At 40.7% G+C, this 23,552-nt stretch overlaps 6 protein-coding genes across 7 annotated transcripts; 2 read left to right on the top strand and 4 right to left on the bottom strand.

The window, feature by feature from the left end:
- Positions 1–707: 707 nt before the first annotated feature.
- Positions 708–9,418, bottom strand: LOC108606511 (CG31676). The gene is made up of 3 exons (XM_017996684.2): positions 9,173–9,418; positions 4,317–4,502; positions 708–950 (listed from the first exon to the last, which is right to left on the bottom strand). The coding sequence occupies exons 1-3, from the start codon at positions 9,240–9,242 to the stop codon at positions 736–738; spliced, it is 471 nt and encodes a 156-aa protein (XP_017852173.1). The 5' UTR covers positions 9,243–9,418; the 3' UTR covers positions 708–735.
- A 1,933-nt stretch (positions 9,419–11,351) lies between these two features.
- LOC108606547 (intraflagellar transport protein 80 homolog) lies at positions 11,352–14,369 on the top strand. The gene is given in 8 exon segments (XM_017996749.2): positions 11,352–11,488; positions 11,547–12,003; positions 12,446–12,643; positions 12,646–12,675; positions 12,731–13,110; positions 13,168–13,707; positions 13,764–14,133; positions 14,136–14,369. Coding segments are annotated over 8 exon segments (2,346 nt in total).
- Positions 14,370–14,624: 255 nt separating this feature from the next.
- LOC108595855 (glyoxylate reductase/hydroxypyruvate reductase) lies at positions 14,625–15,855 on the bottom strand. The gene is given in 6 exon segments (XM_033294320.1): positions 14,625–14,783; positions 14,785–14,822; positions 14,882–15,007; positions 15,064–15,395; positions 15,453–15,768; positions 15,771–15,855. Coding segments are annotated over 6 exon segments (978 nt in total). The 3' UTR covers positions 14,625–14,702.
- Positions 15,856–16,005: 150 nt separating this feature from the next.
- On the bottom strand, positions 16,006–18,179 carry LOC108595906 (CG31674). 2 transcript variants are annotated; one of them, XM_033295123.1, is made up of 5 exons: positions 18,100–18,179; positions 17,076–17,486; positions 16,684–17,021; positions 16,499–16,624; positions 16,006–16,209 (listed from the first exon to the last, which is right to left on the bottom strand). In XM_033295123.1, the coding sequence occupies exons 2-5, from the start codon at positions 17,468–17,470 to the stop codon at positions 16,091–16,093; spliced, it is 978 nt and encodes a 325-aa protein (XP_033151014.1). In that variant the 5' UTR covers positions 17,471–17,486; positions 18,100–18,179; the 3' UTR covers positions 16,006–16,090. The 2 variants fall into 2 exon arrangements, with proteins under 2 accessions (XP_033151014.1, XP_033151012.1); XM_033295121.1 differs by lacking the exon at positions 18,100–18,179 and having other exon boundaries at positions 17,076–17,579.
- A 2,685-nt stretch (positions 18,180–20,864) lies between these two features.
- LOC108604438 lies at positions 20,865–21,598 on the bottom strand. The gene is made up of 3 exons (XM_017993918.2): positions 21,489–21,598; positions 21,142–21,438; positions 20,865–21,083 (listed from the first exon to the last, which is right to left on the bottom strand). The coding sequence occupies exons 1-3, from the start codon at positions 21,519–21,521 to the stop codon at positions 20,943–20,945; spliced, it is 471 nt and encodes a 156-aa protein (XP_017849407.2). The 5' UTR covers positions 21,522–21,598; the 3' UTR covers positions 20,865–20,942.
- Positions 21,599–21,844: 246 nt separating this feature from the next.
- On the top strand, positions 21,845–23,495 carry LOC108602802. The gene is given in 6 exon segments (XM_017991029.2): positions 21,845–22,273; positions 22,276–22,598; positions 22,648–22,808; positions 22,862–22,950; positions 23,003–23,314; positions 23,371–23,495. Coding segments are annotated over 6 exon segments (1,293 nt in total). The 5' UTR covers positions 21,845–21,919; the 3' UTR covers positions 23,425–23,495.
- Positions 23,496–23,552: the final 57 nt, after the last annotated feature.

The following is a 23,552-nucleotide window of genomic DNA, read 5'->3' as shown; positions in this document are numbered from 1 at the left end:
CGTATAAGAGCAAAAGTTATAGATTTAGCTAGGTTAGAGTCAGCAGCTTGCGTAGCTGGCAATTAAGCAAAATCAACTCTGAAATAATGCGCATTTCCGCTGTGATGAATTTCTTTATAAAGCGTCACTATGTATCTTTGTATCTTTTAGATTGCATCTTTGTTGAGCGCAGTCAATGTCAAGCGCAATGATGTGAGACAATTACCGCTGATTCGACGCTGAGAATAAAAGTAAGACTAAGAATAAAAGCAACAGTTTGTTTTTTTTAGAGGTTTGAGATTGAGAGCGAACACTTTGGTACCATCTAAACACAAAAATTTATTCATACTACACCATAGAAAAGTGTTTTACAATTATTTAAAAAAATATTACAAATATGTGTGTGTGTGTGTTCGTTTGTGTGTGTGTGATGCGCATGATTAACCAATTAAGCGTTTAAGTAAACAAAGTTCTGCTTGGGAGGGAGCTTTGATTGATCTAAAGCTACATAACCAACAGAACAATGTTGATCCTTCGCTCCATGATATATATAAAACTGATAACTCTTTTTATTTTTATTGTCATACTAAAATTGCTAATTTTGATGAGAGATTTTTTGTAGCAATAGTTAAATACACGCTGCAATAGCTTAAAATTTTGTCAAAAGAATTTTGCAAGGTTGTGTGTTTAAAAGTTTTTAGGTTTTGTGGTTGCTGGTTGCACTGTTGCTTGTGGTTTGTTGCATTGCCAATTGCTTCATTTGCATAGCTGCCTCAGTGCGGCAAGCAGCGGCAGCAGCAGCAGCCACAGCAATCTCGAGACTCCAGACGCCGCATTGCAACCATCCGTGGTGCACGTGCGGCAATAAACGGTCTTAATATACGATGAGGTTGTGTCCATGGCGCACTTGTCCGGCGAGTCATCCACATCCTCATAGAAGCAGGAGCGCGAAATCACACGCTTGCCATAGACTGCAATAAGATAAAAAAAAACGGAGGGCATTAACTAATTGCGCGCTTACAGTTTTAATTAATATAATTAAAAGGCAGCGAACAGTTTGCTTGCGTGGGCAGCGCTGCTTAAATGAACTTTGCATGTTTGCCAAAAGTAGCGCTGATGTAATTTTAAATATTTAAATAGCAAGCCTCGACTACTTTCTATGCTCTTGCTGGATTAATCTTGGCCAGCAGCTGCCTTGGGCTTAATGAAATAATATATATAGAATGCATATTGAAAGTCACAACTCAATTAATGCAGCTGAAGGGCGCGCTTTGTTGTCAAGTGCCACGCCCAGCTAATCAATAGCACAATAGTAGCATCCTTCAATGTAAGCCAGCCAAACGTATTCGTTGCAAGCAGCTCAATAGCGACTGCTAACAATGTATTTAGGCCACGCTTATTTTTAGTCTTTTTACTCTGCTGCTGTCACTGTATGAAATTCATTATTGTGAATGAACAATAATAAATTTCATTTAGCACACAGTGGCCAATTCAAATCGAAAAGTAGCGGCATACCAAGTTCCAATCACTTAGCTTAACATTTAAAAATCAGTTGAACCAATTTAATATTTTTTATTGATAAAATTTCCACAAACCCCAGCTGAGCTACAACTTTTTATAAACAGACACTTGAACTTTTTTCATAGCTGCAAATTTCAGAAATATGTAAAATATTTATTTAAGTGCTATGCATGTTATAGACTCCACAATAAAGAGAGCTCCAATGTAGTCTGAGTTTATTATTCAAAAATCCGTTGAACCAATTTAATATTTTTTATTAATAAAAATTTGACAAAGCACAGAAGAGCTAAAACTTTTATTTTACAGACACTTGAACTTTTTCATAGCTGCAACTTTCAGAAAACTGTAAAATATTTTTTTAAATGCTATGCATGTTATAGAGTGAGCCCTAATGTTGTCGGAGTTTATAATTTGAAAATCAGTTGCAGCAATTTAATATTTTTTATTGTTAAAAATTTAACAATGCACAGAAGAGCTAAAACTTTTTATGTTTAGACGTTGCAATATTTTTCTGCAGCTTGGCTATATATCCAAAATATTTATTTATTATCCAAAATATTTATTTATGTTTAATAGAGAGCTCTAATGTGAAAAAGAGCAGTCTGAGTCTGAAACAGCAAACAGACCACTAACTGAAATGGGTTCAAGGCTGGCAATGCAACCTGAGCGAACGCTTGCCACAACAGCAGCAGCCTGCTGAACAAAAAATACAAACACACACACACACACACACAGCCGCGTGTAGAGCGACACAAAATGAGGCTTGCAACATACGTTTTGAGTCGCGGCGGCACAACGAGACAATTTGCAATCAGGCAAACGGCAAATGGAAACCAACGAAAAATAAAATTAAATAAAAACGAAAACGAAATAAATAAATAAATGAAATACGCACAACAAATTGCGTGTGCGTCGAAAGAGAAGCAAACAACAAAACGAAATCGCATAAAAGTCGCAAAGTCGAAAATCAAAATAAAATCAAAGCCATTTTTGTGATTGGTGCGCCAAGAAGTGTGCGAGCGAGACAGCAGACAGCGTGTGCGAACGAGTGCGCTGTTGTCTAATAAAATTGTTGACAATTGTCGCCTTATCACGGCCAATACATCGAAGAAATCTGCAGCACACATTGCGCATACGCCGCGTACGCCGATCTTAACTTGGCTTGTGTGGCATTGTGTCATAAATTTAAATGTTAATTAATTTAATTATTTATTGGTATGAGAAATGTGTGTTTGGCAACATTTTTCACAGTAAGAAAAGCCCAAAAAGCAAAAAGTAATGGAAAAATGAGCAAACAAAAACCAACGCAATTGGCCAAAAATAGGCAAAAAACTTGGCGACAACTTTGCGGTTCGGCCAAAATGCAACAAGTTGCAAAATATTTGCACAGTGACGCACAGTGACAACTAAAATGCGCACACATACAAACAGACATTGCGTATACGCACTGTTAGCTAATTGCTTGGCTTGGCTTTTGGATTTTATGGAATTATGGAATACATTTTTAATTTGACATTTGCCAAAAACTCATCCACTCGTCGCTCCAAGCTTCATAAGCAATTAATTTAACGGCATATAAATTGTACAGCAACAACAACAACAACTCAAGTAGCAGCAGCAGCATCGCCTAGTTGCATTTTTCTCAGACATTTGGCTAACATGCCCCCAAAGCTTGCCGCACCGCACCTGAGCGCACTCCTCTTACGCTTGCCCGTAATTGAGCGCTTCACGCTGTGCAACAACTTAATTAATTTATATTTTTTACTTGTTGTTGTTGTTGTTGTTGTTGCTGCTGCTGCTGCTGCTGTTGAGCGCACTCATATATTATGTACAACTGTTTGCTTTGGAGTCTTTTGAGAGCGCTGAGATTTGCAGTTTGCAATTTTAATTGCCCGGCCGCAAATCTTTGCGTCAATTTGTAGACGCTTGATTGCAAATATTTAATGGTGTGTGTTCATTAATTGGCCATAAGAAATTGACTAAATGCCAATTTCAAAACAATTTACACAAAGCGCGTGTTACAAATAAATAAAGAATATTAATTAAATCGCCGCCAGCGGCGCATCCAACAGTGACAGCTAACTAAACTAAATCCAGATCAAAATGCAGCGATACGCAACGTTTGGCAAATTGAAAAAAATGTTTTTCATTTTCATTTGATTTGCTTTTTTATGTGCGCAATTGTTGTTGTGTGTTGTTGTTGTTGTTGTTGTTGTTGCTTGTCAAATGCAAATGCCAACAAGCGGCAATGCAATTTGCACCAGCGGCAGGCCAAACAATAAATAAAAAACACAACAAAGATCAACGACTGCAGTACAAATATCACTCATACGCCGCATGTGTTGGCGTTAGCGTTCGCCTTAGTTTGTTTGTGTGTGTGTGACTCGCCACATAAATTTGCTGTAAATTAGTCGCACATGCAACTGGCCTGGCCTGGCCTGGCCTGGCCTGGCCTGGCCTGGCCTGCCACGCCCAGCAACAACGCCCCAGCAGCTGCTAACGCGTTCGCTAAGCAGACAATTGTCTCCGTCGTCTCTGTGGATTTTGTGCTTTAGCTTTGGCTTTGGCTTTGTTTTGTTTTCTGTATGCGGCACTTGTTGCCGACTCTGTCAGTGCAATAAATCTCAATCTCGTTTGACGCTTTGTGGCAGCCAACAACACGCGGCAGCACACGCGGGTGTTAACGTCACTGGTGGCTGCATGTCATAGCCAAAACACACACACACACACACAAGTTATAACAATAGACTGGCACTGAGTCTGAGTCTAAGTCTGAGTAATTGCTCAAGTCGCCGCGTCTTCTTCGTTGGACTCACCTTCTTGCACAAGCTTCTTGCAGACGGGACGCGCATTCACCGACTTGACGCCCACCGAGTTGGTGCAGTTCACATAGCTCCAATAGCGCAGCTGCTCCGATATCGAATCTGGCTGGAAGGGATCGTTGCAGAACTCGCCGTTGGACACATCTGTCGAGCAGCGCCAGCAACGTAGCGATGCAGAGGCTGCAAAGAAAACAAATCAAGCAGTTAAAATTTAGTTTGCATTACTATTCAAATAGATTATATAATGCCTGAGTGAAATGTATTCCAAACTGATATAAACATATTTCAAAAATAGTTAAGAATTATTTAAACGAGTCAGTAGCTTTAGTAGCTAGCACTCACCAGCTTTAGTTATTATATTAGTTTGTATAATAATTAATCTTGTAAATAAATAAATCATTTTTTTGAATGCGAAGATTCTTTATTATATTGTTTTCAATTACTTCATTTACTTTCAATAAATGAATTTTATTAAGCATTTTTCCTTCAAGAAAGTGGCCACTTATAAAGTCCAAAATCCTTGCACTATTTGTTGATCAGATTCTTAATTTATGCTTAAGATATTTTTAAATGTTCTGTAGGAAAACAATCAAGCCTCAAATATTGTATATAAATTTAATTGTGAATATTTAGTTTAGTTAATTTAAATACATTTCTGCTTTGCTGTTTTTTATCGTCTGTCGACAATAAAAAAAATCATTTGTTTGTGTGTAAATTGATATTAATTTGTAATTATTTGTAATTATTTTGAGTATCCTCAATAAATTCGTAATTTCAGTTAATGTAATGTAATCGTAATCATTTTATAATTGACAAAAAAACACGAATAATTGCAATTTAAATATTAGTTCAGCCATAGCATATAAATTATCTAATCAGCAATGATTACAATTACTTATTATTACTTAAAAGGCATGTTTATTATATATACATATAATATAATATCGATAAACGAAGGTAGAAACTTATACTCCTTATTTATTTATTTATTTATGAACTACTTGTGCATGCAACTTAAGTAAGTATCTGACCAGCTTGATCAGCTACGCCCTCAGCAAATTTACATAAGCTTGAATCTAACTATATAGTATCGTATGTTAGGTATATAAATTCCATTGTCGGGATGAGCTTATTGCGCATGCAAGCTGCGTTAACTGCTTTATATCAATATTAATTGATCTTGACTTTGGAGAACTACAATTCACACATTTCTAGTGCGCACAAGCCCAATTGAAATGCCTGCATCGAGTGGGGCCCCTCTTGGCCAGATAAGCAGATAAACTTGGCAAGTTAGGAACTGAAAGCCAATCAGACGCTGATGTTCGCTTATAAGTAATGGGGCGGCCCATAAGCTGCCGTAAATGATGCCTGCTGTGCAGTTTAGGCTTAAGCTAAGCTGTTGGCCAGCTTGGCGGTGCTTTTGGCCAAGAGTCTTTTGCATGAATTATGTGCTATGCGCTTAATTAGACACCGGTAGCCTTTTGGCTGAGTTATTTATGCGACAGCCTATGGCAGAGCTGCCTTATAAAAGTGTCAAAACTTTCAGCTGCGATTTACAAAATTATTAGTACTACGACTATAGTTTAAATTAATCCACATTGTGTGTTGTGTGTGCGGATGTTTTTTTAGATTTTAGTTGTGGGCATGGGAAAACTTGTTTGCCGGGCCAATTTAAACGTCAAGCGTTAACGTTCAGGTTAAATGCACTTAACCAACACTTTGAGCCACGTTTAAATGAAAGCTTAGATAAGCAGCTTGCAACAACAGGTGGCAAGCAGCAAGGGGCAAGCACACACACGCACACGCACACACGCACACGCATGTGTGTGTCTGTGTGTGTGTAATTCAAAGTGTGCCAAACTTCAAACGCGAAACGTGTTTTGGTCACTGGCTTTAGCAGTTGGCCAAATTTGGCCATAAACAACAACAAACATAATAACAAACAATTACAATTTGCGTATTTTGAGTTGAAATCGTAAACTCTTGACTTGAATTGCTCAGCAAATGATTATCATATACAATATCCATGCCAGCATACGAACATATATTGAAATTAATTGACAGTTGAATTGTCAGATCGTTCACCCAAAATTGTTTATACAGCACAGCACGCACTTAACTCCGGCCAGTGGCAGTTTACTAATGGTAATGACTGTAATTGTATGCAACATAAAAATTGAAACTGATATTTTTGCGTAGCATGTGAGGCACACGCGAGAGTTAAAGACCATAAAGTTTGCTGTGTTGAAAGCAAGTCGAAGCGCTAAAGTAAATTCAAACTAAATTATTTTGAAATAGCCTAAAGCTTTATGGGCTTTAAATTAAATAAACTTTTCTTTGATAGTATAACAATCAATAATAAATAAAAAAGTTTAATATATATTTTTAGTATTTTGTGCTTGTTAAAATGCAATATAATAAATTAACGGCCAATTATTTTCAAGCAGTAAAAAGTAACTTTATTAAATTTGACTTGATTCAGTGTTTTGATATGAAACGTATATATAGCTTGCATATCATAAAAGGCTTATAAAACTATATTTTCAATAAAGTAAATCTCTGACTAAACCAACACTAAAGTTGAGCAATTGTTGTCGTACCAATTAATAATGATTAGCTAGTAGAAATACATAAAAAAAACTATTAGAAAATTGTAAAACCCTTTTGAATATATTTGATATGGAAACATAAAATTAACAAAAAAAAAAATGCATAACTAATTTCAACAGTTTTTAGACATATAATATTTGAAGATTCTTTTAGTTTGCAAGTGCAAAGTGATTTGAAGTTAACAGAATTAAAAATTAGACTTAACCAAAATCATTTTTAAATATAAATGTAACGCTTTCTATCATAAAAATATTAGAAAATTATTACTAAGGAAATGAATTTTTAAAGAAGTATTTTTTAGTAAATTAGCAAATGTGAACTGCACTTGGAAAAACCTTTCAAGGCATACATTGCGTATAAGCAATAGAAATTGATTACACTTTTCTGCATAAACCTAAAAAAAATTGCAGGTAAATTAGCGGGCCATACAAAATAATAGTTACTTTCTAGCTACAAAGGTTTATTGCCTTTTTGCTGTTAGCAAGGCCCATTGGGCGTTGCTCGAAGACATTTGAAAAGTTGAATGAACTTTGCAGCGCAAAGCGAGCAAACTATTATAACATGGCAAGTTTTGAAGTAACTGAAACTAGAGCCAAGCACAATATTCACATGCAATGTGTGCATTAGTGTGTGTGTGAAGTCAGTTGCAGTTAGGGCGAAGTTAACTTGGGCGCATGTGTTGATTAGGGGCACGTTCAAGTTGTTGACATGCAGCGTCTTATCTGAGCCAGGCTACAAACTGTTTTTGATTGACATGCAAGCTGCTAAATTGAGCCACGACTTGTTGAACATTATGCATTGTTATTTATTTGTGTCAAATGCTTGCATAATTAGACGTGCATTAGTAAGCTATTTCGATTGGATATATAAATGACATATACACACCCCCAAGCCGATTCAAGAAACTACAAAAAATAATATTAAAAACGAATGTTGAATGTTGGAAAAATGATTTAATGGCAAGAGCGTTTTTCACATTAAAGTGATGGCATTTAGTCATGCCTTGCTCTGTTGGGGTGTTGCCCAGGGATCGAGCAGGCAGCCCAGGGCTGTATAATGACAACACTGATTGTGATCTCAACTAAATTGCAGTGACATGACATGCGAATCAGCAGATTAGTCAGATTATAGTCAGTCAGTTGCTCTAGGCAATTTGCTTTATTTATACAAAAATTTTTAATTGCGCGGCCAGACTGTAATTAATTAAGGAATCTTTTTTGCATACATAGTATGAAATATGATGTGCACTATTCGCCCAAAACGTGCTCTATAAACAAATATTTTAGCAAATTTTGCTTTTCAATACAATTTTTCGTAACGTGGGCGCGTCGCTCGCTTATAAACAATGAGTTCACAAATTTATTTTGTTAATATATTGTCATGCAGTCAGTTTGTCCAGTATTTTATTATGTTGCGTGCGAATGAAAATGAAAGCAAAACAATGAGTTGACAATGGAAGTGCGCGTAGAGAGGCCCAAGACTGAGCTGCGCCCATAGAAACTTCAATTAAAGTTAAAGAAATGACGACATCGCAGCAAAGACAAGAAAAGTGGGCAGCAGCACTGCAAATACACTGCAAGAAACCAACAACAACATAGCTGCATTGAAATTTATTATTTATTTCTAAATTTGTTGTACGTATACTTGATTTTTCGCTGAGTGCAGGCATTAGACCTTTTATGGTGCACAGACTGTTGTGATATTTCAAGCATTTTGCCTTTGTTCACAAACTTAATTCAATCAAGCACAAATAATTATTTACTGCGCAATTTAATTTAGAAATATTTTCGAAACGAGCTGGGACAGTTCCAAAAAAAATACTTTTAACCAAAGATGTGCTATTTTCACGTTATTTCAATAATATTTTAAGGTCATGAAATAGAGACGCAGCAAGGGGCTGAGCTATGCAGACTGCCAACGCTTTGTTTATAAATAAACACAGTGTGGCCGACAAGTGCATAAATATTAATAAATCATCAAGTAAGCTGCTGGGCAACTTTGAATGTCATTGCGGAGGCTGTGGATACAATAGAACACTTATCAATTTTGAGGCTCATAAGGAAACAATTAATTGATATACAAGCGCAGTTTCAAACACACTGAAAAATGGACGCAAAGTGTTTCATATTTTAATGCCTATGCAGTGAGGTTCACTGCACTGAACTTAACATACTTAATTAGCAGCCATAGCTATGCAAAAGCATGGCTCTTACATATATGGCGGCTAATAGGATACCAACCTGCATTGAAGCTAAGCGCTAGGGATAGCAACCCCAATAGCAAGACACTGATGGCATGGGGCGACGACATGACCGAGTTTGCAAACTTGTTAACTTTAACTGGCACTTTTACTTTAATTTCTGCGCTATATTTTCCACGCAGTATTTCGTTGAAAATTTATATTCAAATAATATTGCCACACACTTGTTGGGGGACGCACTCGACTCACGCATGCGACGCGTTGACAGACTGAATACAAACTGAACTGAACACACAAGTTGAACGAAGCCAAAAGCAAAGCAAAGCAAGTGGAATCAATAGCGCAAAACAAATGCGAACGAATGCGAAGCAACAGCGCGTCTGGGCACGAAGTGTGTGCAAGCGAGAGACCGAGATCGTTCAATGAGCGCCGATTCAATCGACTGCAGCAGCATAAATTGAAACCAAGCTTATGAAAGCGCAAGCAAAGAGAGAGAGAGAGCCAAACGCAAGAGAGAGAGGCAGCGCAGTTGGAGTTTAGTTTTAATATTGTGGAGTAGCGGAATTAAGCTGGAAGCTGGCCACACAAAACACTTGCAGTTGGCACAGTGACGCAAAAGCGTCAAGCACTGAAAAGTTTATGTTAAGTTTAAAATGCAATTAGCACACAGTTTGGAAAACTTTAACTTTACTTGGCATGCCCAAGTTTTCAAAACTACGCACCACTGTGCACGTTTTCTTGCATCATTGACGCTTTATGGCATATGCATTTTGTTCGACTGTCTGTCTGCTAGTTTATCCGCTCAGTTGGTTCATTCAATGCTGCCATTGACACCATCTAATCAGGTGGCGCAGCTGATAAGGAAATGCAGTGTTGACAGTCTGCAGACAACCCCAAAAGCAGTAGATCCAAGCTCTGCTTAAATTGTAGTAACTATTTTATGGCATTTGTTTTTATATTGCTGCTAATCAGTTGCTTGGATTTTAGGGTCTCTGCCAACTAAAAGTGCATTGACTTGTGGGCTGCTGCTTTTAATTTATGGAATTTTTTGAGACAACGCTATACTAGTCTTATATTTTATTGTTATTCGGCAGCTTATTGTTAAGCAATTCTTTTTATAAAATACGTACCACAAAATGTTTTATTTATGCGCTATATATATATTGCATTCATAAATTTAAGCAGCATCGTCATTTACAGTAAATGCTCGCAACAGTCGTTTGCATAAATATTTCAAATTGTTAGCTGTGTATATATTTAGTTGTTCAACCAAAATATTTATGTCTAGTCAAGCTCTCATGTGCATTGACTATTATTAATGTTGCTTGTTGGGTTCAAGGCACAACAGAATAATTATTAGCCCAAGTAAATATAGCCCAGAAGGGCGTAGACAACCCAATTCATTAGCTTTGCACCAATATCTAGCCATCAAATTAACTCCCGAAAGTTCACTGTACAGCAAATGCGTATTTGACAATGCACAATGTCCAAAGATAAAGAAAACACGTTTGATAGATAGCAAAGTTAAAGAAACTCCAATGTGTGTACCTGAGTGGGTGTTAGGGTCGTATGCGTAATGTGCTTAGTCCTTAGGGGTGAATATATTTCCAAGAAGCCTACGACTTTGGCTTTGCTGCATATAAATTGGAAAATAATTGTTGTAGCCTGGCTCTAGATGATTAAGTACATTTTATCTTGGTCATTTGCTAGCAATAATTAAACATAGCATAGTTAATTAGACTAACTATCCTACATACTACGCACTTTACAATTAGTCTGTTACATTTTTATAAAATAAAAATATTATTCATCAAGCGACATTAGCTCAGCAATTTATAAAATTGAATTTGCTTATGGTTACGCTTGCTTAACTAAATAATAAGCTCAAGCTAATTACAGTCTTAGTCAGCTTACAATCTTGTAAGCAGCTTTGCAATTTGGCTTACAGCAGCGGAAATGAGACTAGCTAAAATTATACAATTAAAACTAAAAGATACCAGATCGGCAATCATTATAATTTAGGCACGCTTTATAAAATTCTATTTGCGCATAGAAAAGTTTCTTAGCTTTTAACAAAACCACTTAGCCAATGCACACACCACATGCCAACAAGCTTGGTAGCCCTGGCGCTTGCCTCGCTACCGTTGCTATATACAAAAAACATTGCCAAGACAACGCTTAAACACAAACAAATAAAGTTTATTTTTATTTATGTAAAAATGAAGCTAAAAACTCGCATCTGCAAAAAGAATTCGTTGAAGACTTTGGATGCCACAGAGGAAAGCCAAGCGCCTAGTGGAAATTATCCACTGAGCTGCGTCGATTGGAGCAGCAATGAGGAGATTTACTTTGTCAGGTAATCAAGCTGACTCAGTTCGAAATTAACTTTGTCAAACTTCCTCTTTGTTAATTAGCGACGATCATCAGATCTACAAGTGGAGCGATGTGAGTCGCGATTCAGTGGAGGTGGCCAAGCTGCCGGATGACTTTATACCCACGGATTTGCATTGGCTGCTCTTGGGTGGTCGCAGCAGCGGCGGTGGCAAGGGCAGCGATACGCTGCTCATTTGCAGCAACGACGGGCGCTTCATTATTTTGAACAAGAGTGCGCGAGTGGAGCGCAGCATTGCCGCCCACACAGCGCCAATTAGTGCGGGTCGCTGGAGTCCCGATGGTGCGGGCTTACTCACAGCCGCCGAGGATGGCGTCATCAAAATCTGGTCACGCTCCGGCATGTTGCGCTCCACGGTAGTGCAGAGTGATGAGCCCATACGCTGTGCCCGCTGGTCGCCCAACTCAACGGCCATTGCATTCAGCCAAGGTGGTCATATATCCATCAAGCCGCTTGCAGCCAATAGCAAACTAATAAGGGTAAGTCGCATAGCTCACACTAGAATATGAATTAGGTATTATTTAGTGGCTCACTCTTAAGTAGAAAAGCTTACTTTAAGTTTCTAAAGTCAATCTTAACTCATTCGGGGTCTACTTTGCGTATGCGCAACTTTATTAAAATGAACAGACCAAATCAACAGCAACGCTTATTTCTAAATGTTATTTTTCTCATGTTGATCCCAAACGACTTTGTGGCCGAAACAAATTAATAATAATTAATAGACAGCATAGCTAGAATATTATAATTGGTCTGCTACTTGATTTTAATGAATAGGAAATGCATATTAATTAACAACATTTGTTAAGTCTGTTATGCAATAATTTCGAGCTGTGTTTGCATTAATAATCTATATATCATCAGATTGCTAATTAATCTTAAATTAATGTTTATTAAACACTTAAAATCTATTGAACTGTGCAGTGGCGTGCTCATGATGGTCTAGTGCTGTCGCTTAGCTGGTCGGCCCAATCGAATATTATCGCCTCGGGTGGTGAGGACTTTCGCTTTAAGATCTGGGATGCTCAAGGCGCCAGTCTCTACAGCAGCGCAGCGGAGGAGTATGCCATAACTAGCGTGGCCTTCAATCCCGAGAAGGACTTGCTGCTGGTGGGCACCGTTCAACATGCTCAAGCTTGTGCCACAGCACGGGCGTAAGTCTCTATGAGTTTATCCCATTGCTGCTGCTAATCCTTGATATGCTTACAGTGGTGCTACAACAGCGAGCGCTTTACGGCGCCCAGCGTGGGCTCGTTTCACACCCTGGCCTGGTCGGCAGATGGCACGCAGGTGGCCTGCGGCACAGCTACGGGTCAGTTAATCATGGGCTATGCCGTGGAGCAGCAGCTGTACTCGCGTAATCTCAAGGCCAGCAGCACAAGTCGCAAGTCCATTGCGCTGCAGGATATAGCAAATGGCAGCAGAGATGTGCTGGAGTTTCCACAGCGTGTCATCAACTTTGCTTTGGGTTATGGTCATCTAGTGGTGGCTACGACGCATCAGCTGCACATCTACAATGAGAAATATATTAATACGCCCATTATAATTGATGGACGCAACGATGTGCGCGTCATTGAAGTGGGCAAGAAGTAAGCGCCAAGCCCACTGCCCAAGTTAAACATATCTATAATATAATCTTTCAACAGACACTTTATGGTGCTGGACGCCACCTCCATTTGGGTTTACAGCTATACGGGTCGTCTGCATTTGAATCCACGCTATCCTGGCTCGCAAGCGCAGCTGCCCTTGCTCAACTGGCGCAGCTTGAGCTTGGGCCTGGATGTCTTGGCCATACGCGACAACTCAGAGACAACTTTACTGCACCTATTCGATCTTATTCCTGGCGCCTCGCGTCAATATGAGCCGCAGTCGCTGCGCGCCAAGCAGCCGCTGGCAGAGATTGCAGCCTGTCGAGCAGGCAGCGCCGATGATCAGTTTGTTGCCTTCATCGACAGCAATCGCGAGCTGTACATCAGTGAAACGCGTAATCTGAATGGCGGCTCAGCCAACAATGGCCACAATGAAATTTATAAAATAGGCACGCAGCTCACAGCCATCAAGTGGGCAAGTGAAACGAATATTCTAGTGGGCGTGCATGACTCCTGCTACAGCATTTGGTACTGCCCAGGCGAAGGTGCCTCCGATCCCACCATCATAGCACTCACCACAGTTACACTGGATACGGCGTAAGCTTCACTGCACCTAAAACAGATTTAAGCTTAATCTTCACTTCAATTTACAGCGAGTTTGGCAAGCATGTGGACATTGATAGCTTCGAGGATGCTGTCATTACCTTTCGCTGCGCTGGCGCTCTCTTGCCTGTTAACATTAACATCTACTGCGAGGTTCTCCATCGCACTTTGCAAGAGGGTCAAGGTCAGTGGCAACAGGCACTGAAGATTTGTCGCCTTGCTCAGCATACAAGTCTGTGGGCCACTTTGGCTGCGGTTGCCACACGCAAGCATCAGCTGCAGATTAGCGAGGAAGCTTACTCAGCCGCTTTGCAGATCGACAAAGTCAGTTATCTGCAGCATTTGAAGACTTTGACACCCTCGAGTCCCGAGCAAATGGCGGAGAACTCGTTGATGCTGGGCCGCATGCTGGAGGCGGAAGACTATTCCTGCTGCACAATCAAAAGTTCCAGCAGGCCGTGGGCTTGGCTCTTCGCATGCACAACTGGAAGCGCGCCTTGGAGATTGCCCAGAAGCATGAGACGGCTGAGCCTGGCTTGGATTTGCTGCAGCGTGTGCTGGAGCAGCGACGAAAGTATCTTAAGGCTTTGGCGCGCGATGAATGGGAGCCATTGTATCTAAGCTATGCAGTAAAGGATGAAAGTCCCAGTGAATGAAATGTAAAAAGTTTGATAAAAAGTTTTATTCCAATTTCGATATCTCGATTCAAATTCATGTTCAAAAGTATTTAAATTCTAGGCTCTTAGGCAAAACGGCTGTTGGCTAGTGTAATTAAATTAAATTATATTGAAAATCGCACTAAAATATATTTGCCTTTAAAGATTTAAAAAAATTTATAAAATTGGTTTTATGGGTATTTTTCAGTTTTGTGATTAGCTTAAAACAATAATTAACAAAATGCTCAACTGTTAAAATAGTTTTTGATGGCTTCAATCATTTTAAGAAATATTAGTTATACTATATTTATACATATATGTATTTCTGGCATTCTAATAGGCTGACTTAATCATGGGTTTGCCTTCCAGCGCATTGAGTATATTATTGGCAGCCATGAGGCTCATTTCAATAGTTAGTCTTCATTGTCTGTGTGCCCAAGTGGGGCAGCACAACTGCAATAAAATTAATTAAATATTAATCAATGCATAAATATCATATAAAAAGTGTATACCACAGTTGGGCAGCTTCAGAATAGGGTCATCAGCCGGCAGCGGCTCTGGTGTGGTAACATCCAAGCCGGCAGCAAAGATTTGGCCTGTGCTTAGAGCCGCATGCAAGTCACGCTGCTTGACCAGACCTAAAAATAAGCAAATCTTAGTTTAGTTAGTTAGACTTAGTTAGACTTAGTTTCACCTCCTCTGGCCACATTGACAAACACAGCGCTGCGTTTCATTTGCTCAAAGGCGTGGGCATCGAACTTCTCACGCGTTTCAGCTGTAAGTGGAGCAGCTACGACAAGAAAGTCGCTCTCCTGCAGCAATCGCTGGAAGGGCACATGCTCAGCCTTGAAGTCCACATCGTTCTGCTTGCGCGTACGCGTTGTGTAGATTATTTTAGCCACATCCCAGCTTTGTAGACGCTTGGCAATGGCCTGGCTAATGCCGCCAAAGCCAAAGAAGCCAATCACTGAGTCGCGGATTTCATGACCCATCTGCCAGGTGATGCGCTCCGTCACCCACTGTGAACTGCAAAGCAAAAAAGCGATCAAGCTTTCAAAGCTCTGCACAGCTGTTTACACTTACGCTTCAATCTCACTGCGTCCGGCATGAAAATTGCGACCAGCTGCAATCATCAAGCCAATGGCCAAGTCTGCAACTGAATTTTTCACCACACCAGGCGTATGACCCAAAGGTATGCGCCGGCGTTGGAACTCTGGCACATCAGCAAAGTCAATGCCTGACGACATAGTGCTGACTGCTTTCAATTGTGGCCCAGCGGCATCCAAAATGCCTGCATTCAAGGGCTGATAATGCGCCCAGTAGATGGCATCCATGCCGGGCAGCTTGCTAAGAATCTCCTCACGCGATGGCGGCACACTTTGGCATAGAATCAGCTCCGCCCACGGGAACGCAAAAACAGCTCCAGCGCCGGCGTCGGCACGTGCGGATGCGATATGAGCACCTTGAAAGCCCTTGAGACGCTCATTGTGAACTAAACTAAACGCACACTAAACGCCAAGTGGAAAGTTTTGGCAACGCTAAAGCTTTCATAGCTTGCAAAGCTTTTGCTCTTTAAGTTTGCGCTCTTAAATAAATGTAAACAAACTTTAGTTTGCTAAATGAATGCAATTTACAATTTAAAGTTATGCTAGGTGCATTTATTTAAAAAAAAAGTGTGACTTTAATTTACAGTTGTTACACTTGAATGCAGCTAACTTGGCTTAATAAGCAGGCGAGAGCATACGCTCTCCGGCTAAACCTCTCAGCACATTGTGGGCCGCAATTGTGGCCATGTCGGAGCGGGTGCGATTGGTGGCGGAACCAATGTGGGGTAGAACAACTGTAAAGAGAATGGAATGCAAAAAATGGTAAGTGTGCTTGCCTTGATTTCAATGAAAAACGGTCGAGAGTTACTTGTAGCAAGTGTAGCTAAAATTTAAGCAAAAGTTGCTGAAGTAATCTTTATCAAACCTGATTCAAATAAACTCTCTAACGTCTGATTAGCAAAGACATTAGTAATATATCAGACAATAGCCCAGCGATGCTGAAAGAATCATGAGCTCTTATGAATAAACAAGTCTGCTATCAACTAAAAGAAAACAAAATAAATAACAAAATGTATAACTCACCTATGTTGTCCAGCGTCAATAATTTGTCATTGGCAGGCAAAGGTTCCGGATCCATGACATCCAAGCCAGCGGAAAAGATTCTGTTGGTCTTCAGCGCATTATACAAATCATTCTGATTAATAATTGCTGCAATAATAAAAAAAAAAATTAAAATAAAGTAAACTAAATATTTAAGGCTGACTTACCGCCACGCGCAATATTTACCAGCACCGCAGTTTGCTTCATTTTGTTGAACGCTGTGGTATTGAAGACGCCACGCGTCTGTTCAGTCAAGGGCGCGGCAATGACAATGAAATCGCTCTTGGCCAGCAGCTCGTCGAACTCCACCTTCTTGGCATTGAGCTCTTGCTCGAGTTCCTTGTTAATGCGACGACGTGTTGTATATAAAACATGATCAATGTCAAAGCCAGACAAACGCTTGGCTATGGCCTGACCAATGCCGCCAAAGCCAAAGAAACCAACAACAGAGTCGCGCACATCCTGACCCAACAACCAGTTCAAATGATAGTTCTCCCAGTTGTTGCTAAGTTAATAAACAAATTATTGCTTATGAAGCTTTGTTTTATGCCAAACTTACCTGTCAATCTTCTTGCGTCCCTCATGGAAGCGACGACCCGCAGCTATGAGCAGACCCACTGCTATATCTGCCACCGCTGGATCCAGCACTGTGGGTGTGTGTCCCAGTGGAATCTTGCGACGCTTAACCTCAGCCAAGTCCACATAGTCAATGCCCGCAGACATGGTGGAAATCGATTTCAGTTTGGGACCCGCTGCATCCAGCACCTCAGCATTGAGTGGCGAGTGTCCGCCCCAGAACAAACCATCCACGCCTCTGATCTTCTCCAGCACTTCAGCACGGTTGGGCGGCAAGCTGGTTACCTGCACCAGCTCACAGCTCTCCTTGAGCAGCTCAATGGCCGACTGCGGCACCTCCGGATGCGAGATCAACACTTTGTAGGGCTTGGCGGACATGGTGCGATTTTTGGCTCTGCGCAAAAGTGAAGCATCGTTCAGGTTTATCAACAAGGTGATGGCGAGGAGAAATAAGTAATTCTTAGACATTGTGCTCGAAGCGAGGCTTGGCAAGCTACTGAGCCGCATACACACCCAAACTTAAGTAGTACACTCGACTCGGGCAAGAGCAGACCCATTGCCTGATTGCCAACGATCGTAGATAAGCTTCTGAACCTGTTTAGCATGTCGCTCTTAAACTGAAAACTAAACTGGTTTCCCTTAAGTTGAAGAGTCGTTAGAAAATGTCTCAGCAAATTATTTATAGAGCATAAATTAAGTGTTGTGAAAAGTTAAAGGCAAGCTCAATTGCTTTCAATTAAAATTGTTGTTAATCAGCTGACTACACGGAAATAATTGAAATTCTATGTTACAATGCTCTGTTTGTTTGTTTTGTCAATTATTTTGTAATATGCTAATGTGCACTATTGAAAGAAATATTAATTACTGAAAGCGCTTTTAGAACTAAAAACTCAGCGCACTCTTGACTCGAAGCTTTTGCTCTCTTTATTACGCACACACACTCTCTCTCTCTCTCTCTCTCTCTCTCTCTCTCTCTTAATTTGCACACGATCGTTGCCGGCACTCACTGTATTCAATTAAATTGTAAACTTTGCTGTTGCGCGTTTAATTGGAACTGAACTAAACGCTTTTAAGTTTTAGCTTTATATACACAGTTACTGTTATTACAATGACATTAGCCGAATTGAAAGGTGATAACAACGCTGCGATGAGCAATTGCATACCAGTTAACTTTGATTAGCAATTCTAAATTACTTTTTTCTTTGCTCTTATCAGTTCGAACGATCAGCGCTGACAAATCCTCAACACTGCCTTATGCCTTTTGTATATATTTTTTGTTTATTTTTGTTTTTTCGTTTATCTCGCTATTGCACATCGAGTGCTCTTTCACTCTTATCTCGTTCTGTTCGTTGTTGCCCCGTTTGCCTTCTTATCTCATGCCCAAGTAGCGCGTCTCTGTCTCCGACTGTGATTGTATTTTGTAAACTCTTTGGCTGGCTTATTGCTAATGCCGGCTGTGCGCCTGCTCAAAATACCAGTTGGGGATTTTTCCCATGTCACTTGTGAGCGGTTTCCAATTGGAACGGGCAACTGGCCCACTCATAAACTCACAGTTCACTATTGAAACACTGCTCCACGTTTCGATGGAGTCGAGTTCGAGTCGGATTGGAACGCTGTGTGTGGAACCTACTGCTATGAATCTAAACGGCGACTGTTCACTAATTTCACTGCTTGTTCCCGCACACACACACACAAGCAACAATAATAGGTGTCACCTTTGTGAGCGGAATCTGCTCAAATTTTGTCCGCAAAGCAGCAGGCGCCCAGCGTGCTTAGAGAGAGGCAGAGGCGACTCTCATAACGCATTCACTTGAAAGTATTTTTATGTGTGTGAGTGTATTTCGGTCTCGGTTTGCTTGTATGCGCCTGTGTGTGAAAGCAGAAAAGAAAACATTGGCGCTTGGCGTTTTGCTTTGTTGTTGTTTTTTTTTTGCCTTTTTGCTGTGTGTGCGTTTTGCATGCGCGAGGGCAATGTCTGAACTTTGCAGGGCCTCAGTCTCCAAGTAACCTAATTAGTTATAAGCATGCAAATACTCTACGTTTATTTCTTATTCGGGCAGTAAAGTGTTAACAATAAATGTGAATTGCACAGAATTTTGAATTGTCGCGCACAACTTTTATATTCACACTTTTAATTAATTAACAGTAATACTGTTTATAATTATATGAAATACATTTTACAGGGTATTTTTGAGTCGTGCATGCCACTTTCATTTATGTTAAAGTGCATTATATTCCAACCTGCGATTGTAATATTGTGACGCAAATTTTAGCAGCTGACGATTTGTGAGAAGTCTGTGGGGCGCTCTCTGGACGCAACTGCACTTTGTCTAATTGAAAAAAAAAAAGGTTAATGGCCCAGCGCTCTCCCGCTGCTGCTGCTGCTGCTGCAGTTCGCCATAAAGTTGCGAGGGTGGCGACGGCACTTCGTGGGCGCCAAATGTTTCGCGTCTGTCTGGCTGTTCGTTCCTCTGTCTGTCTCTCTGTCTGTGCGAGACTCTTGTCGCTGCTTGCGATTTGGTTCTTTTGTTTCGTGGGGGATTTTCTTTTGTGTGTATGTGAGTTGGCCTCGCGTGCGTTCTCGCTCTCTCTCCAGCGGTCGCGCCCCCGTTCTTTGCTGTTGTGGCGCTAAGTTTTATGCTTTCCTGTTACCAAAACACGATGCGTCATTTTGACTGACGTAACCGGGAGACAGCTGTCTATCAGATGCGACCGTCGGATGTTGTCGTCGTTGTCGTTGTCGTCAACCGTTACACCAGCGCCAGCTGCGGTTTGGCGAACAAGTGCCCAGCAAACAACGAACGCGAAGCACAAACAGAAGAAGCGCTGGCGTTGTCATAAGCTAACGTTTAATTGTAACCCAGTTTGCTGCTCGCCACTGCCAATGAATGTGCGGCCGCGCCTCTCTCGCTGATAGCTGGCCCGGTGGCAGTTGTATTGATTTCGTTGCTATTGTCGCCTGTGGGTGCTAGCGGTAACGGTTAATGTAGGCCGCGCGACCTCTACACTCTACACTCTAGACTCATGAGCAGCAGCAGCAGCATCCAGCAGCCGCATTCTGTTTGCTTCATAACCAACTACAGCAACATTTCAACTCACAAACTGTGACTGTGACCCGGCCAAGCTGCAAGCTACAAAGCTGCAAAAGCATCGCTACTTGTTCTTTGCTCTGCGCGTGCGCCAAAAGCCGAAGCGGCGCCTACAAAGTCGCCCCTCCAACTCCAAAGACACACAGACACGCAGACACAAGCAGTAAAAAGTAAACAAATAAAAATCAAGCTCCAATGGTAGCAAGCAGTTTTTTTTTCTGCAGTAGGCTCCAAAAAAATTGAACGCGCAGCATTGAGGCAGGTCCCTCTACACGATACATGAGAACAGGCGCACATGAAAAAGTAGCAAGTAGCAATGGCAGCTCCAACAACAGCACGAGTTGCTCAGTTTGTTGCGAGATGCATATGTGTGTGTGTGTGTGTGTGAGCGCCAACGGTGCCAACAAAAGAGGCGCCTACGTCACAGCCAAGCAGCAATCGCAGCAGTAGCGCGCTAGAGTGAGAGCCAGAGAGTGGGAGAGCGAGAGTCTGTTTGTGTGTGCGCGTGAGAGAGCGCGCAGCCAATGTTAACAGCGTGGGAGTGTATTTTGTTTTTGCTTAATTTACAGTTGTTATGACGTTAACATTAACTGACAGCAGGCACGGGCTGTAATTCTCTCTCTCTCCCTCTCTCTCTCTGTCGCAGCTGTAAGCTTGCGAATGGGAGCACGTTTGGTATGCCGTTACTTTGGTTAAATACTTATTAGTCTGATGTAACTTCTTCACAAACAATTTAAAATTATTTACATGCAAAAATGCAACTAGTTATCATTTCCATCGCTTGCTGCATCATTTGCTGTTTCAATTTCTAAAAATCCACTCAAACTGCTCCTGGTGTAAAACGTATTCCCCAGCTGGAGTCTTACTGGTCTTGACTCCCTCAACGGTGAGTCCAGTGTGCGCTATAAAAAATATAAACTCTAATAGTTAATACTATTACTCAAAAAGTGTTGAGCTTACCTGCACTAATTGCGTATGGGTCTCATCCGTATAGGCGAGCAGTCTACGCATCATCTGAAAGCCCTGCACGCGTTCCGGATGCTGCAGCAGCTCATGCGTAGCAATGTCATTAATACGCGTCAGTAACTGCACCACATTGGCCAAGCCACTGATCAAACGCAATACATCTCTAGCGTACACATTCTGTGGCAGCACAAACGAATCCCAAGCAAGAGTTTCGCTTGTGGCTGAGGACGCAGCCGCCGCCGGGAGCTGCAGCTGTCTCGGCTCGACCATAACAATTGTTAGTGGATATGACTGCAGAGCGGCGCTATTAATCAGCTGTTTAATACTAGTTATTAACCTACCTTGGCTTTCTCAACTAGATAGTTAACCATCATTGACCAATCAATTGCATGCAGCAAATAAAAAGAATTTGCATTAAAAACTTAATGTTTATTACTTATGATTTGAAATGAAAAAGTATAATATGGCTCGTATTGTTTTAATCAATGAAATGAAATGAAATGAAATGAAATGAATGCTTGTAAACAAAATATTTGTATTATATATTAATGCAAGCTATTAGCGCAAAATAAGTAACCAAATTATTTGCCAAAAATCAAACATAAATATCAATAAATAAACAGCCAATTTTAATTATGATTGCAAGCGTCTAAATCTGTTAGATCTTTAAGCTCTATCGTAGAGAGCTATCTCAGTATCTAGTAGCAAAGCCAAAACAAACTTCAACACATCAAGTACACAATCAAAAACTGTAGAACAATAACAATTCAAAATGTCTAAGGGGTTAGCACCCATGAGCAAAAAGCCAGATGAGGGTCCACAAATACCTTTTCCACTCCCCCCGCAAACAGATGCCAGTCTATGTCGTGATGCATTTCTGAGAGAATTACTAAAACCCTATGAGACAGAAGTTAAAGAGGATGTAGAGGATGACGTCAAGGCTGGAATAGCTTATTATACTAAGGACTCTACACAATATAGCGAAGCTGAGGAGATGCTGCTGATACAGTTTAGGGAACGCGGCAGCATTATGAGAAGACCGGCATTTCTAAAGCCTGCAACAGAAGAGCGACCCTTTGCACCGGATCTTCAATCAGCTGTTGAGACAGCGCTATAAGAATATGGCAGAGGCCATAAGTTTTTCTAGGTGTGCTCTATCATATACAGAAGCTCAAGGATCGGCTGCACATTGTGGGCGCAAGATTCAGAATGAAGACTGCGCTGGATCGATCGATGCACATATTCAGCTGGGCTATTAATCATTACTACGAGCGCTTTAAGCAGCCCAACACTGTTTACTTGGACGCACTCGAGAAGGACTTGAGTAAGAATCAAATCGAGTGCTACAAGTTTCACATGGACATGAAGGAGATATTGCGACTGCTCGATGCAGTTTATAAGGATGTGAAATTGAAGCGGGATATATGCAGTCACTCTATGTTGATTATAAGGTAGCCTGAGCTTATGCTAAGTAGGCAAATTACTAACTTAAGTTTACAGAGATGCAGAGCTAAACATAAATGATATATTGATATCAACGGAAGCGCAATCGGAGCAACAGCATATGCAGCTAGCTTGGCAATATCATCAGCATCCACGCTCGGCTGATCCGGCACGTCAAAAATTCAGGGCGCTGGAAGCTAAAGTCAACAAATTCGATTGTAAATTCAAATGCGTAGCACTAATGCCATCCGTATAATATTCTCTTCTGTAGTTATTCATCCCATTGAGGCGCGCTATCGCATCAACTGGGCCGAATCACTCATGCAGCAGTCCATAGCGAAGGATGAAGCTAAACTTAGAGTACGTTAAGCTGCGCTCTCTAAACAGCAATTGAAATGTTTTTCCTCTACAGGTGGTAACCGATGAATTGCAAGAGTATTGGCATCTGATTAAAGAGGGCAACTATATGTTTGAGATTGCCATAATGGCTTATGACCAGGAGATTGGTATTTTAAAAAAACGCATAAGCGCTATGGAACAGAAATACGAAGCAGACTTGGAGGTAGTGGAGAACGAATTGCAAATGACACGCAATAGGGTGGCCAAGGCTAGGGAAGATCTGAAAGTTAGACAGGAGAAAGTTGTCATGTTTCGCATAAGAGTGGAAGAAGTTAAGGCCATCTTTGCTAAAATAGAGGAGGCAAATAGAATATCGATGCGTCAGGTAATTAAACATTCAAGCTATTGCCATAGTTATAAACATATCATACTTTCATACAGTCCTCCGTGAAGCCGCCTCCCAAGCCGGATAAGAAAAATAAGAAGAAAAAATAGTTTGCTTATAGTAAGAATAGAAAATGCTTAGGTTATTTTTCTTAACAGTTAGCTACAATAAAATTTATTAATACCAGAAACTAAATGTGTATATAGATATATATTGTATATAGTATTTATGATTTGTT

The sequence above is a fragment of the Drosophila busckii genome, chromosome 2L, assembly GCF_011750605.1.
Source record: "Drosophila busckii strain San Diego stock center, stock number 13000-0081.31 chromosome 2L, ASM1175060v1, whole genome shotgun sequence".
Classification (NCBI taxonomy): domain Eukaryota; kingdom Metazoa; phylum Arthropoda; class Insecta; order Diptera; family Drosophilidae; genus Drosophila; species Drosophila busckii.
The sequence above is the reverse complement of the archived record's forward strand: the minus strand, read 5'-3'. Positions and strand labels throughout refer to the sequence as shown.

Coding starts and splice junctions, on each gene's coding strand:
- LOC108604438 (XM_017993918.2), bottom strand. CDS start 21,521: ATGATGGTTAACTATCTAGTTGAGAAAGCCAAG. Junction 21,439..21,488: donor ATCTAGTTGAGAAAGCCAAG/GTAGGTTAATAA, acceptor GCCGCTCTGCAG/TCATATCCACTAACAATTGT. Junction 21,084..21,141: donor CCCATACGCAATTAGTGCAG/GTAAGCTCAACA, acceptor TATTTTTTATAG/CGCACACTGGACTCACCGTT.
- LOC108595906 (XM_033295121.1), bottom strand. CDS start 17,560: ATGTCTAAGAATTACTTATTTCTCCTCGCCATCACCTTGTTGATAAAC. Junction 16,625..16,683: donor GGTAAATATTGCGCGTGGCG/GTAAGTCAGCCT, acceptor TTATTATTGCAG/CAATTATTAATCAGAATGAT. Junction 16,210..16,498: donor ATTGACGCTGGACAACATAG/GTGAGTTATACA, acceptor TTCTCTTTACAG/TTGTTCTACCCCACATTGGT.
- LOC108606511 (XM_017996684.2), bottom strand. CDS start 9,242: ATGTCGTCGCCCCATGCCATCAGTGTCTTGCTATTGGGGTTGCTATCC. Junction 4,503..9,172: donor AGCGCTTAGCTTCAATGCAG/GTTGGTATCCTA, acceptor TTTTCTTTGCAG/CCTCTGCATCGCTACGTTGC. Junction 951..4,316: donor CAAGAAGCTTGTGCAAGAAG/GTGAGTCCAACG, acceptor ATCTTATTGCAG/TCTATGGCAAGCGTGTGATT.